General features: G+C 31.2%; 1 protein-coding gene across 1 annotated transcript; it reads left to right on the top strand.

Moving 5' to 3' along the window:
- Positions 1 to 2,078: 2,078 nt before the first annotated feature.
- LOC112520449 (dammarenediol II synthase-like) lies at positions 2,079 to 12,966 on the top strand. The gene is made up of 18 exons (XM_025128840.1): positions 2,079 to 2,346; positions 2,525 to 2,710; positions 3,482 to 3,571; positions 6,002 to 6,205; positions 6,369 to 6,453; positions 6,905 to 7,071; positions 7,154 to 7,342; positions 7,640 to 7,873; positions 7,959 to 8,081; positions 8,479 to 8,577; positions 8,683 to 8,742; positions 8,818 to 8,864; positions 8,949 to 9,092; positions 9,518 to 9,695; positions 9,791 to 9,871; positions 9,986 to 10,069; positions 12,543 to 12,678; positions 12,774 to 12,966. Exons 1-17 carry the CDS (start codon positions 2,143 to 2,145, stop codon positions 12,654 to 12,656), a joined length of 2,289 nt encoding a protein of 762 aa, XP_024984608.1. The 5' UTR covers positions 2,079 to 2,142; the 3' UTR covers positions 12,657 to 12,678; positions 12,774 to 12,966.
- The last annotated feature ends 3,090 nt before the right edge of the window (positions 12,967 to 16,056 follow it).

Below are 16,056 nucleotides of genomic sequence, written 5' to 3'. Positions count from 1 at the left end.
AACATTGACTATATTTGTGGTATACATTTAGATCAACAAAAGACATATATAAGACGATATATCTATTACTTTATCGTTAAGAATATGATATATATATATATATATATATATATATAACACTTCTATATTAAGGAGTCTGTAAAATATGCAACGGTTTTTGGTAAGACTTTGTGCGATTTGAACTTGAATTTTATTCTAATCCTACATTTGGTTTAAAGTACAGCCTCAAATTGAAATCTCGAGATTTCAATAAACATTGAATTTAGAAATTTCATGAGGATGGTTGGTATTTCATGGGATCTCACAGGTCTTGTTTGTAATAATATTTTAAAATATGTAGAAACATTTGTTTTATTGTAATGATCAATTAATAAAAGACAATTTAATTATTTTTATATTTATTCATAATTTATTTTTATAAATTACGTATAAATATTGAAATTGAAATTCATTACAAATCCTACAAGCCAAACATATCAGATAGCCAAAATCCTACCAATTCCAAATCTTTTCACAAAATCAATATCCATCAAAAACATTTCATCAAATCTTATACCTATATATGTCCGAGCGGCCTCCCGTGCGTCCGTTCAACTTATTTTCGCAAGTAAGATTTTTTTTAGGTATAAAAGTTGTTCCCGCTAGACTTTAAGGGGTGCTCTAGGGATATTAAAAATTATAAGAAATATCAACCAAAAAACCAAAAAGAGTATATTGAAATCAACAAGAAAAAACTTAAAAATCTCTGGAAATCATCCAAAAAAAACTTAAAAATCTCTGGAAATCATCCAAAAAACTTAAAATCCCTCAAAACCAACCAATAAAATTTAAAAATCCCTCGAAATAATGTAATTCGGTTAAAAACACATCGGAAGACCTTGCAGACATTTAATCTACCTTAAAGATGTTTTCACTCGGAAAAATCTTGGGTCCACCACTACTCTAAGCAATCGGATCTGAATCTATTGTCATTTATATTGAAATTGGATAAAGGTCTCCCATGTCATAAAAATTAGAATAAACTACAATTTTTGTTCTATGGTTTGTGAAAGATTGCAATTTCCATCCTTGTGGTCTTTAAGTTGCGATTTTAGTCCCTACGGTTTGTAATTTATTGTTGTTTTGATCCTTGAGATTAAATCTATTATAAATTCTCTATTTAATTTAAGGGTATTTTAGTTTTTTTTATTTATGTTTGGTTTATTAAATATTTTTTTGATTTCTTTCTTTTTGGTGTTTTATTCTTTTTGATTTAATAAAACTTATATTACTTTGGTATTGTTTATAATAAATTATTAAATATTTTCATGCAATTCGTTTTTATTTTTTATTTTTAGTCATTTTAGTTTTAATTTTTTATGAGTTCGATTTTTGCCACTACCGTCGTTTAAATTACATTTTCTATATGACGTACATTTTTTAAATTGCATATAAAAAATTTAATTAGACACTTTTTTAAATGTTTTAAAAGACGGCTAAACATTCTGTAAATTTATTTTAACACAGTTATACTAGACATGTCGTTTGGTATAATTGAATGACTTATGTGATCAAATAATTGTACATTCTATTGTCTTTCAATTTTTTTTACCGTCTTGTTTGTAATATTTAATATATTATATTATTAGAGATTTGCTTCAATTATAATTTAAAATATTATAATTGATTGATTTTTCAAAATACTCTTTTTGGTCCTTTTACATTTTTATCAGTTAGTTTTGACAAACATGATTTGTTCACCAACTAGCTTATCAGTTAATAATTAGTTTATCAACCACCAGATAGCTAATAAGTTAGTTTGTCAAACATAATCTTAACATATTTAGTCTAAGGGACGAAAACAACAACATATTTCAAACTATAAAAATGAAAATTATTATTTCAAAAGTACAATAACGAAAATCTTAAAAGTTTCTCAAACCATAAGGAACTGGAAATTAACGTAGACCTCAGGGTATGGGAAAAAAAAAAAAAAAAAAAAAAACTTGACCATAAATCCCTTGACTTAAGGGTAAAAATAGTAAATACCCAACTTCATTATATAAATTGATATGATGGACCATGACTGCCCTGCATTCCTTCCTCAACATTATACACATACACACAAACACACACACACACACATCCTTCATCACTTCGATCATGTGGAAACTCAAAATCGGTGAAGGAAACGATGAGAATTTATTTAGCACCAACAACTTTGTCGGCAGACAGATATGGGAGTTCGATCCAACGGCCGGAACTGAAGAAGAACGATCACGAGTCGAAGACGCTAGAGAACAGTTCCTCGTTAATAAGAAGAAGCTCGGCATCCATTGTTGCAGCGATTTGCTCATGCGTATGCAGGTTCGTCCTTATAATCATCACTCATATATATATATATATATATATATATATATATCTCTGTGTGTGTGAGAGAGAGAGATTGTTCATTTCTGTTTGTTTAATGGATGAAGATTTTGTATACAAAATATGTGATTACAGAAAGGATTTGAGTTTGAATTTGAATGTGAAAAATTGACAGCTTATTAAGGAAAGTGGAATCGATCTTAGCGAGCCAGCGGTGAGACTTGGAGAAGACGAAGAGGTGAACTATGAGGCGGTGACGACAGCAGTTCGAAAAGCGGTCCGATTGAACCGGGCGATTCAAGCTTGGGATGGTCATTGGCCGGCTGAAAACGCTGGCCCTCTCTTCTTCACCCCTCCCCTTGTATGTGCCTGTACCAGTACCAGTACCACTACAATAACACACCTTACATCCATCCATTCATAAATACTATTATCTGGAAAAAAGACAACTTACAACCAAAAAGTTTTTAGTATGGATCTGATTGACTCACAAACATTTTCTGTGGTTCAATCTTTTTGAATTTTACAAATATTTAGGGGTGGTTTTACGAAACATATGCCCGTAATTGCTTTGTGCTTACTGGCTAGAGTCGCAATCCTCAATTATTTTATCGTCTAACATTCTTGGTTAACAAAATGTATTTTTGATAAACGTCTTTCACCCCCGGTATGCACGAGGTCGTTTATCAAACTCTTACTGGGTAAATGTTGAGCACCTAGAATCCTATCCACTAACGGGCATGGCAAAGACTGTCATCCACTAAACACTTATCGGTAAAAGACGTCTACCAACAATCCATTTTGAGGGTTTAGAATATTACCCAATAAGGTAAATGTGAATTGTGACTATTGCTGGTAAGCGCTTACTCGGTAAGTGTTTGGTAAAGGGCCCTAAAAGTCTTATCTCTCACTAATCGGGTAAGATTCTTAGATTTTGCAATGCAATGTACCTTATTAAGTAAAATTCTTAATCTTTTCCATGTTCATCCCGTAAGGTGAGTCCATGACACCAATAAACACTTATCTAAGTAAACGACCCTTGTGTTAATATGATAATATTCTTGTACTAATTAATGAGATTATATAGAAATTTGATTAAATATTTAATTTTGTTTGTGTTTTGATTTTGCAGATATTTGGCCTTTATATAAGTGGCACAATGGACACGATCTTGACAAAACATCACAAGAAAGAGATGATACGTTACATGTACAACCATCAAGTATGCAAACATTCACAATTTTTTCTTTAAAATGAGGGATTTTTTGTTTTATTATTATATTTTTGTTTAAAGTTAATGATATTACGTGTTTAAGATTTAAATATATATTTTAAGAAATGAAATTTACATTATTTTTCTTGAAACATGATTAAAATTGGAACATGTCCAACCCAATTTTGAATTTTTAATTATTCGATTTTCTATATTCAGCTATTATTTGTATACTTATAAATGTTATTTCCTTGATATATTTTTCGACTTCTAATAAAATATAAGCATGTGCCAATTTAGAATAGACCACCATTACAACGTGTGTAAATTCTTTCAAAATTAAATATTTTTGTTTTTGAATCTTAATTATTCTGACCAAAGAATTTCTAAGATCTCCATTAATTTTTGTACGGTATGTATTTTGGGAAAATGACTACATTGAACACTTTTTATTGTGAGATAGTAGGGGGTCGTTTACAAAACGTTTAGTGGGTGAGCGTAATATCTATCACCCTTAATTCCCTAATCATGTAATGTTTTTTGTCCTTTATATAAGTGGCACAATGGACACGATCTTGACAAAACATCACAAGAAAGAGATGATACGTTACATGAAAGACAAAAAACATTACATGATTAGGGAATTAAGTTAATGAAACAAAATCTTCCTAATTTTGACGAATAAGTTTTTATCATAAAAAAATCCAAATTGAACCAACTTTGATTTTATTCAACATGAATTTGGTTATTTAATTTCTTAGATCAAAAGTTGTAAATCATAATTAACAAAATAAAGGTTATGGTTTATGCTTTCCTAAACAAAAAATTATTTAGATTTGACACATTTTACCCTTGAAAATCTCACCATATTAATTTGATATATGTTACATGTTTACTTTTTTATAAAAAGTAGGGTTTATTTTAATATTTATAATAAATATTATGGGTTAAAAAGACACTTATTCCCAAGGGTTAAATGCATGAAATAGCAACTTACTTTTATAAAATTTCTTATTATAGCATTCTACTTCTGTTTTTCTTTATTACAACAATGTACTTTCAAATTATTTTTTATTAAGGCATTGTACTTTAAAAAATCTACCCATAACAACAATAGGTAACCTGTTACCTTTTAAACCGGTTAACCCTTTGACTTTTTTGCTTGTGTGGCTTTAATGAGATGATGTGGATGCCACATCATTTTGATGACTTAATTAAAATTAAAATAAAATTTTATTTCAAATTATTATTAGTGATTTTCATTTTTCATTGCTATGATCTAAAAAACTATTTAATTTTTTTTACTTTTTCTTATTAAGTTGCATTCAAATTAAATATTCTTGGAGTAAAATATTTATTAAATAAATATGAAACACCATTTTCGAGATATATTTTGTTTGTAAAAAATGTAATTTTTCCTATTTTATTTTGTTCAAATAAATACATATATTTTAAAGTTCTCTTTAAAATATTAACGAAATAAATTGTTATCTACATTTTTTTAATATTGTTATATTAATAAATAATTCAAAAAAAGTCTAATTAATTTAATATATTTATACGTCAAGTAAAAAAGTTTTTGAACAAATATAATATATTATTTAAAAGATAATATTTTTTGGTAAAAAAATGAACAATTCTTATTTTTTTTTCAAAAAACACATATTTTAAAAATGTTAGCGAGATAAGTTGTGTTCTACTAGTTTTATTGATATTGGTATATTAATGAATAATTTAGAAATTTTTTAATTCATTTAATACATTTATTAAATAACATGTAAAATATATAAATATTAAAATTAAAAATACAATGTTTAATAAGAACTAGTAGATGCTATAATAAAATAATTTTGAAAGTACAATGATGTAGTAAGAAAGTCACATCACTATAGTACATGTGGACAGCCTACGTGGACAATGAGGTGGCATGGAAACCTAGTATGATGGGTAAATTTAAAACAAAAGGTTACGTAATGCTATAATGGGTAAATTTTTCAAAGTACAATGTCCTAATAAAAAATAGTTTGAAAGTACATTGCTGTAATAAGAAAAACTGAAAGTACAATGCTATAATAAAGAAATTTATGAAAGTAGATTGCTATTTTGTGCATTTTGCCCTAAAAACAAAGATATTCTTTTTTTCTTTAAATAGTTTGAAAAATCTTGTTAAATTAACCATAATTCTTGTAAATATGTAAAAAAGGTATCACCGACGGAATTTTATGACAAAAAAACCAGATTTTTTAGTAGTGAGATATTATGTAGTTGGTAGGTTTGAATGAGTAATTATAACTATAGAAAAACCATCATACTAAATTCTTTTATATGTTTTTGTAAAATACAATGTTTTATTTTTGAAAGAAAATGATGATTTAATAAATGTTTTTAATTTTCTCAATTTTAAAAAATTTACATATGTGTATGATTGGGTTGGTGTAGAATGAAGATGGAGGATGGGGATTCTATATATCAGGGAAGAGCACAATGATGGGTAGTGCTTTAAACTATATCGCCTTAAGAATTCTTGGAGAAGGTCTTCCTACCGACGATGATGATTATAGTGCTATTGCTCGAGGCCGTAAATGGGTGCTCGACCACGGTGGTGCTACCTCCATTCCTTCCTGGGGCAAAGTTTTTATTGCGGTGCGTGTTTGTGTGATTTCGTTTAAACAAGAAATACATATCATCTTGAAACCCTTTTGATGAGTAAATATTAATGATTATATCTTTAACAATAAAATACGTTAAAACATGCACTTCTAATGTATTTTTGAATTTTAACAAGTTTGCAATAAAACTACAACAGGCTCTCGGAGTGTATGAATGGGAAGGTTGCAACCCTCTTCCTCCCGAATTCTGGCTTTTTCCTAATTTCTTGCCTTATCATCCAGGTAAGTTAAAACAACCTATTATTTATATATAATATGTAACAAGTGAAATTAAAATGTCATTACATAATAAAATAAGTTAAAGATACATAAATCTCAAAATGGAATACTATTTTATAACTTTAAAATGTTAACACTAAATATATTTTAAATGATCATTGTACACTAGTTTTATCGTTTTATTCTTTATTACATCATATTTGGGCAAAAATTGGTTACTAATTCTAACCGGTTCGACACAGCTGAGGCTAGTGCCGGGGAAGGGGGGATCGAATATGAGACCTGTCTTGTATGTAGAAAAAGTCATCTCGCCATTTTGCCAACTCGCTACGTACATGCTAAAGGCTATGCATTACACCATGTTATTATCATTTGTAAACTATATATCTTTGGTGTTAAATTTGATGTCTTAATTGAAGATGGTTGGAGTAACTAAATTTGGTGGAATATGCAGCAAAAATGTGGTGTTACTGTCGTGAAACATATATGCCAATGTCACATTTATATGGTAAAGCCTTCCATGGCCCTATTACAGATCTCGTCTTATCTATAAGACGAGAAATCTATCCCATCCCCTATCACCAGATTGATTGGAACAAACAACGCCATAATTGTTGCAAGGTATAGTATATATAACCTCCATCTTTTTATATATATATATATATATATATATTATATATAACAATCATATACATATATTCAGGAGGATTTGTTCTACCCTCATTCCTTCATACAAGATCTTCTATGGGACGGTCTTCACTACTTTAGCGAACCGCTTATGAAAAAATGGCCGTTCTGTAAGCTCAGAGAGAAGGGTCTCAAGCGAGTCGTTGATCTAATGCGCTATGGAGCCGAGGAAAGCCGTTTCATATGTCTTGGTTGTGTTGACAAGGCAAGTTTATACTTAATATTAATATGTTAATCAATACCTTAAATTCTAGCCTTAGTTGGAAAAAGAACATGTGAAGCAATACCTTCAAGTAAAAGTTCTTACAGTTTTCAACTTTTTGTGGTTCTCATTTAATTATACCCCATTTTCATGTACATATATATATATATATATATATATATATGGTTTTAAGTTGACTTGAAGGTTATTAGGTCAGCTTACTGCTTTGGGCTATGAGGCGTTACTATTTATGAGATAGTTGCATGGACTGTTACTGAACAAATGCAACGAATCTTGTAGGCTTTGCAACTTATATCATTTTATGCGGAGGATCCAGATGGGGTTGAATTCAAACGACACATCGCAAGAGTTCCTGATTTCTTATGGCTGGCGGAGGATGGTATGAAGATGCAAAGTTTTGGTAGTCAGTTGTGGGATTGCACTCTTGCTACTCAAGCGATTATTGCAAGTAATATGGTCGAAGAATACGGAGATTCGCTCAAGAAAGCTCATTTCTACTTGAAAGAATCACAGGTTCTAATCAAATTTGCTCATTTTGCTATGATTTTCTTTTTCCAATTATTCATTAGATTTGATTTGTGAAATGGATTAATATTAGATTAAAGACAACCCAGAAGGAGATTATGCTGAAATTTGTCGCCAATTTACCAAAGGGGCTTGGACTTTCTCTGATCAAGATCATGGTTGGGTCGTCTCAGATTGCACAGCTGAAGCTTTGAAGGTAAGATCAAGGAACTATTCTCTATTCCACTACAACAAAATCGAGTTTATATGACTCCCAAAATGTTAATAGACTATTTTATAGGACTTTATGTGACCAAACAATTGTGTGTCCTATCTAAAAGCATTACAATAAGTTTATAGGATCTTTTTTATAACACTTATTTTTATAAGAAACTTTTTCAAATAGTGTCATGTTAAAAGACTGACAAACTGTAAAAGACCCTATAAACTTATTACAACGATTTTACTTGTTTCGTCCTATAAAACGTTTTATTGGAACACGTTGACATTTGGGCGTCCTATGAACCCGATTTAAATTGAAGTGTCTAGTTCAAATTCTGTTTAAAAGCTTCATCAACATAGAACTAGTTTTTAACTCTGAACTTTTCATGAAGTGTCTCTTGGCATTGTCTCAAATGCCGGAAGAAATCGCTGGAGAAAAGGCGGACAACGAGCGATTATACGATGCTGTTAACGTCCTCCTCTACTTACAAGTAAGTTATTACACTTATCATTACTTTCATTTCATTTCGTTAATCTTTGTATCGATTGTCATTAATCTTCTTGTTTTTGGATTCAATTTCTATGAACTCATTCAGAATCCCGACAGCGGTGGTTTTGCAATCTGGGAGGCACCTGTTCCGAAACCATATTTAGAGGTAAATTATTTGGCTTAATCTGTCTTAAATCCTAAATCCTAATTCTTAAATCTTAAATCTGTTGTTTTGTTGCAGAAATTGAATCCTTCAGAACTTTTTGCAGACATTGTGGTCGAGAGAGAGTATGCATTTTCTCTGTTTCAGTTGTTCTGGTTATTGTTACTATATATAGTAACCGATTAACTTCACGTTTTTTGTGGTTTTAGGCACGTTGAATGTACCGGTTCGATAATCCAGGCACTGACAATGTTCAAACGTCTGCATCCTGGGCATCGCGAGAAGGAAATAGAAGTTGCTGTCGAGAAAGGGATACGATATCTGGAAAAAAAGCAATGGGAGGACGGTTCTTGGTACGTATGTTAAGTATGCTAGAGTCGCACATCTGACGGGGTTCCACTTTTCTATAATTGTATCAGAGCTATTTGTGCATGTCTAGCCTCCACCGGAGGGGAGGTGTTAGAATCTTATACCAGCTAGACTTGGACCATTTTTCTTTAATATTTGTTGGAATCCTCCTTTTATCTTCTCACGTGCTCTTTTAAAAAGTAATATGATGGGGTTCGATGTATTCTCGCATGTATGGCTAGCCAAAATCTACCTCTGGAACATTTGTGTCGATCTAGACTCCATTGGATGGGACGTCTTTGAATCTTACATGAGTTAGACTTGGACCATTTCTCTTTGATATATATTGGAGCCTTTCTTCTCTTCTCGAGGGCTTTTTTAGAGAGTAAACTTATGGGTTCTACGTATTCTGACAAGTTATTAACAACAGGTATGGTTATTGGGGTATTTGCTTCATTTATGGCACATATTTTGTGCTGCAAGGATTGGTAGCATGTGGGAAGACATACGAAAACAGCGAAACTGTTCGTAAAGGTGTCAAGTTTTTTCTTTCGACACAAAACGCTGAAGGTGGATGGGGAGAGAGCTTTGAATCATGCCCAAAAGAGGTAAATAAGCATCATATTCTTATATATCTACCCATTCGTGCATTCTAGCAATACAATCTAACCATCTTTAATCTTTGTGGATCAAATCAAACAAGAAATTCATACCGTTAGAGGGAAACCGAACGAATTTTGTCCAAACAGCATGGGCAATGCTTGGTCTTTTATACGCTGGACAGGTTCAGAATCCTTTTCAATGATATTTGATTGATAAATTTTGAAAAATATTTCGCAGTACAAAAAGACTATATATATGTAAGGTAATTCTAACACAATCTGGTTTTGTTTGAAAGCTCGAAAGGGATCCAACACCTTTACATAAAGCAGCAAAATTGCTAATTAACGGGCAGTTGGATAACGGAGATTTTCCACAGCAGGTATGTTTCAAAACACCCTCAGTCTACTTGTTGCTTGCTAGCAGTGTCGGTCTTAAGATTTTTGATGCCCTGTACGAAAATAATAAAAAATTCCCCTAAGTCTATTTGTTTAAGCGGATGAAATAACGGAACATGCGATTTTTTAAAGAGTTCAAACCTATTCAATCTAAGTGTCTCATCTCCTTGTTGATTTTTATTAATTATAATAAAAAAAATACAGGGGGGTGACATAAAAATCCAAAATCCCCAATACAAAATATAGAATGATAAAAGAATAAATCCTTGATTAAGATCGTGCTTCATTCTTTTCCAGTTTTCCATTTTCCGAATTGAAATTAGAAAAAGAGAAACCTTATTTCAATATATGGGACTTAACAGACAAGGAAAACTATAATTAGTTTTTAATTAAAATAGTAAATTACATCCAAATTACTTAATAGTAAGCAAAAAATAAAACTTAAAAGTCACATGGCTAATGACTAAAGGCTAAGGGTCTATTTGTTAGCAGCTTAATAAGCTTAATGGAACTAACAACTTATTTGCTCAACTATGCATGATTGTTTCGTAGTGGCTTAATGATATAGAAAGTGACTTATCTAGTAAGTTTCTAGGGGGAGTTTTATATAGAAAGCCAAGTTTTTTTTTTCTAAACATGTCCCTTCCAACTAAAAAAAACACTCCTTACATTTGCGAAAAAACTTTTCCAAATAAAAATATTTCAACTTATACAAACAGATTAATTCATACAGACAACTTTATCCATATAGAACTTAATAAAAAAACCAATCAAACGCCCCCTAAATCTAATGAAGTAATGTCAAACCTTAAAGTAAATATAAGTCAAAAGAACAATAATAAATTGTAAAATTCATAATCTATGTTACTATGCATTGTAAAGAACAAGTGCCCAATAATTAAGACAATATCACAATATATTGTTAATGTTGTGCAGTGTGCTCCAGCTATGTTGATACAGTGATGTGCTCATGTTGCATTGAAAATTTCAATTCTCAGATCTTTCAATATGCAAGAGGAAGACTCATTATTAAAATGACAAAAGCCATTGGCCTTAGCCTAGTAGGTCGGTAACCCACACGACCACATGACCCAACTTTATAATAATCAGTTAGAAATTTAGATTTTTTTTGCAAAAAGATCTAAAGATTCATAATTCATAATATGACTCACACAACAACTCGGTAAGTTCAATCTATCGTAGAAATCAATCATTCAATATTTCCATCTTTGATTTCATAAATCTAATTTCATGATCGTTAATCGGTTGAAAAGAGAACTCCATGCCTTGAAAATTGAATTAGTCGAACTTTGAAGAACAATAGAAATTAGATTGAGTTGTTGGAATGATGGCATTAACCGGTTCACGATGTGCATTCAATATTCATCAGTACTAGGCCTTAAGCCTATTTTAATAGTTAGAACTCAGTTGTCCAATTTCCAAATTATTAAATCCAAAAGTAGTAATAAATGACAACTTGATGGCCTTTTAAGCTTTGATGCCCTGTGCGACCGCATGGGTAGGGCCGGCCCTGCTTGCTAGTCGTCGAAGCATGAAAGGTTTCTCCTCACTCTATGTGTTGGAGTCCCAAATCAGCTAAGCATAGAGCATCAAATCTCTCTCTCTCTCTCTCTCTCTCTATATATATATATATATATATATATATAGGGGTGGGTTCAAATAAAAACCACTCAATTTGTAAAAACCGTGAAAACCTTATTCAACCAATCATAATTTTTCATTTTATTCATTTTTTTGTAATTATGAGAGGTTGATTAACCATTTTTATTGTGGAGGGTGTTAATCATGGATATTATCATCTTCATTATTTTAATTTTAGAGAAATACATGAAACAGTTTCATTAAAATTTCATTAAGTAGTATATGAAACAATTTCATAACCACATATGAAACAACTTCATCAAAAAAAGTACTATATGAAACAATTTCACAAGATTAACAATTTCATGAAAAAATTTCATTAGATTAACGATGGATGAAAGTAGTTTTTACGGTTTTTACAAATTAGAGTGGTTTTCATTTGATCGCTCCTCTCTCTCTCTCTCTCTATATATATATATATATATATATATATATATATAAGGGAATCTCCCCTCTCACTATAAGGATGCGTTTGGTAAGTAGGATAAGACATAACAAAAACTTGTTATGTTATGTTTTGTGCAGCATTAGACTATGTTTGTCCCACCAAAATTAGTGAAACAAAAATCAAGTAGATGAGATAAGATTGATAAATTACTAAACTACCACTGTCAAATTAAAACCCTTTTAAGTCTTGACAACATTCTTTCACATGCCTACGCCACTCTCTCCTGTCCAAAATCTTGTGTTTTATATCATATGTACCTTTAAAGGCTTTTCTAAGGAGAGATATAAAAGAGTTTCATGTATTCGTACTATGGATGACTTAATACTGACACAAGACTGTATCTATAGGATATCACTGGAGCATACATGAAAAACTGCATGCTACATTATGCCGAGTATAGGAACATCTTTCCACTACGAGCACTGGGAGAATATCGTACACGTGCTTGGTTGTCCAAATGAGATCTCTAAATTCCATCGATAAGTAAGTTTGTCTTGTGATTTTGCTATGGCATGACATAAATTTTGATTGTTGCTGTCAATTTATGTCTGATATGACCAAATGTGTATTGGTTGCAGGTCGATCTGGTTCATGTTATTGTCATAAACTCTTATTTTTTCACAAATCTACAAGTGACAAAAATGAGACACCTTCAAAGAATGAACATTTATTAAATGGTATGATTTTGGAATAAGTAGTACACGAATAACAACGTGTATTTACCATGGAGATCTATGTTTTTGAACATGTCATGTTGTAGTGTGTGTTAGGCTCCGGTTCGACTCTAAATGGATTCATGTACTCGAAGAACCACAACTTATATATATATATATATATATATATATATATATATATACTCGCTTCATTTTCATGCAATATATAATCAGATATCTTTTTTAAAATGATCTATAAGTCCATTATGATAGTATTTGGTTATTGAAATGTTCCATATACAATACTTGATCGATCAATTGAAAAATTTATTTAGCATTGATTCCAAACAACCTTTGCGTCATTTAGATCTCTTAACCATTCGACACTTATTCATTTAGTTTTATGTTATCATATATAACTTCATTTCAATAAGATATTGCAATTTGCTCGATAAAAGATGAAATACCCCTCTTGGTCTGGCAAATTAAGGGTTCGTTTGCTTTTCAGGATTTGATGGGATTGGAGTTACATTATATTCCAATCCTACGTTTGCTTTAAGAAAATCAGAATTGAAAATTTTGGAATTCAATGAAATCTCATAAGCGTCTGAATTTGAAAATCCCTTAACGATAGTTGGTAATTTACTTCATAAATGAAAATTCACAGCTTTATAAATGTTTTGAATAGACAATTCGAATAACAAAAGATTATTATTTTAACCCTTCATACTATTAAGTGCCGAATGAAAGGTAACTATTACAAGTTTTTCAAAACGATGTTTAGAAATTTGGATGATCCTTTTCTTAGAGTAGAATCAGTTACTGCATTTAAAGAAATGCACGTCAAGTTTGTTCAGGTTTACCTTGGAAAGGCGCTAAACAGGCGTATAGGTTTGCCTCTCTATTTATAATAGAAGAAGTATAATATAATTAGTATAGAGGTATATATAATATTAACCAAATCGTCTTAAGCATGAACATCTCCGGTCTCCCTCCCACTCATGCAATTTGTGCCTTAAGATTCTAGATCAAGAAAGACATGTTGACTTGATTCATCTGTGACCCCCAGATTTTTGGTATCTATAATTTCAAATTTTATATGTATTTTAGTCTTAAAATAGTTTGGATGAGCGTTGTGATTATTGGTTCGGTTAGGTATCACTTTTGGCAAAAATAGAAAAAAAGTTGAAATTACATGGCTTGCGGTGGAAAGCATTTTGGCTGCATAGGCCCGAGGCCCTTACAAAATTTTGGTAGAAAGTGGGCCAAAGAGAGACTGGACCCGGGCAACCATGGGTATGCGACCCAAGGTCGCGTCCAGCACTTGCTCTCATTTAAACCCAAATTTTGAGTCCCCTCTTTCATTTATTTTACACCTACTCACTTCTCACTCATTTATTTTTGGTCCAAGATCATTTGCCTTGCCAAAACCAAAATCATATATGAACATTTAAGAGTTTGGAGCTAAGATTCAAGTGTTGGGTAATTAGAGATTCAAGGATCTTCATCTTCTTCAACATTCTTCTACATTTTTTTAACCTGGATATCCAACCAGCTATGCGAGCCGACTAATCCAAGGGCGACCACCTGCTTTGTAGATAGCTCGGAGTCACCGTATTTGAACCTTCGTGACTACAAGGGGATTTTTATTCCTCCTTGGATTTGAACCTAGGACCTCTTATTAACCATATTTTAGGGTTTTCTTAAAAACCCATTTTTGTATTCATTCTAACTTTTCTGAACTTTTATATATGTTAAAATGCTTCATTATAGTCTACTAAAACATCCTCTTGATGCATTTTACATATTAGTGGATTTCAACCAATTTTTGGTATTTTGGGAGATTTGAGGGTTTTTACCATTTTATTAGCAAATGACTAAAAGTATGTGTTGTAAATATACGTTTTAAGTACAAAAATGGTATTAGAAGACTTGAACTTCATGATCTATGCCTATATTTGATTTTCACCTACTTGTAGGTATTTCATGGAAAAAGGGTCATATTTTGGAAAGAAAAGATACTAATGCTTTGGAGATGAATGTTTGGGGTTTTGAAACCTATGGAATCCTTGTTCAATTACATTGCATGGTATTATTGTGGGTTTGAGGTCAAGAAACTCTAAAAGCCTTTTTGGTTAAAGACTTAAAATCTCGAGCTTAATGGTTTATTGTTGATATTTGTGGTGGGATCTATGAGTTTGATAGTGAAATGTTCTAAAGCAATTGTATGATAGATTATTATATAATTGATCTATAGGCATAAAAGTCTATTTATGTTTGTAAGATGAGATAGTTATTCCCATATAATAGCTAGATACAAGTATTAAATCACCGCATGACTCAAACTATAAACTCTGGGTGGTTGAACTCAATGACCATGTGACATGGAATGTTTTGATTCTAGCAAATTAGTATATCTTAGTTTATTGGGGGACTCGAACTACATATCATAAGTAATTGAACTCGATGTTCCATATTAGAAGCTCAACGACATAGATTTGTAGCTTACTTTTGTGTTCCGCCACAATCAATGGAAATCGGGTCTTCCTCGTCGTTGCAAGACATGTTAAAAGTCTATTTGATGGTAACAATCTTGACTTCTTTTGTTGTACTTATTTGATAGAAAATTGTCAAACAAGGGTAAAACGTGTTAAAGTTGAAAGTTGAAGATTGTTGCTGCTACTTGAAGGACTGCGCCTCACATTTGAAAATACTCAAGGGGTAGCGGAGTACTATTCTCAAATATTCAAGGACCATTTTCGTCATATCTTGGAAAATATATAAGGTTGTTTCTCATATCATTTTCGTCAGATTTTCACAATATTTCTTCTCTCAACAATTTTTAGCTCTCAATATCTCTCATCTCTCTCTCTAGATCTGTTCACATTCTATTCTTTTTTTTTGTTTGTTCTAACTAGATTTAAGATGTATTTTGTTATTAGATCTTCCGTTTAGATTAGTTTCATGTAGATTTGTGTTTAGATTGTACAGATTCATTTATTTTACTTTTTGTTTGTGAATAAATAAAATTGTTTTTATAGTTTTAAACAATTTTAATATGGTATCAGAGCTTATCGTTCGATCGATCATTCTTTCCTTTGTTGAAAATCCTTCTGTTTGTGATGTTTTGTAAAGAAATCGAATAAATGATTGTTAGGACCTGTAAATTCAGCTTTGGTATTTGAACTCTTACTCTGAATGATCTTTA

Source organism: Cynara cardunculus (assembly GCF_001531365.2).
Source record: "Cynara cardunculus var. scolymus isolate 2C chromosome LG 10, CcrdV1, whole genome shotgun sequence".
NCBI classification, from domain to species: Eukaryota; Viridiplantae; Streptophyta; class Magnoliopsida; order Asterales; family Asteraceae; genus Cynara; species Cynara cardunculus.
Note: the sequence above shows the minus strand (reverse complement) of the source record. Positions and strands in the feature narration are given on the sequence as shown.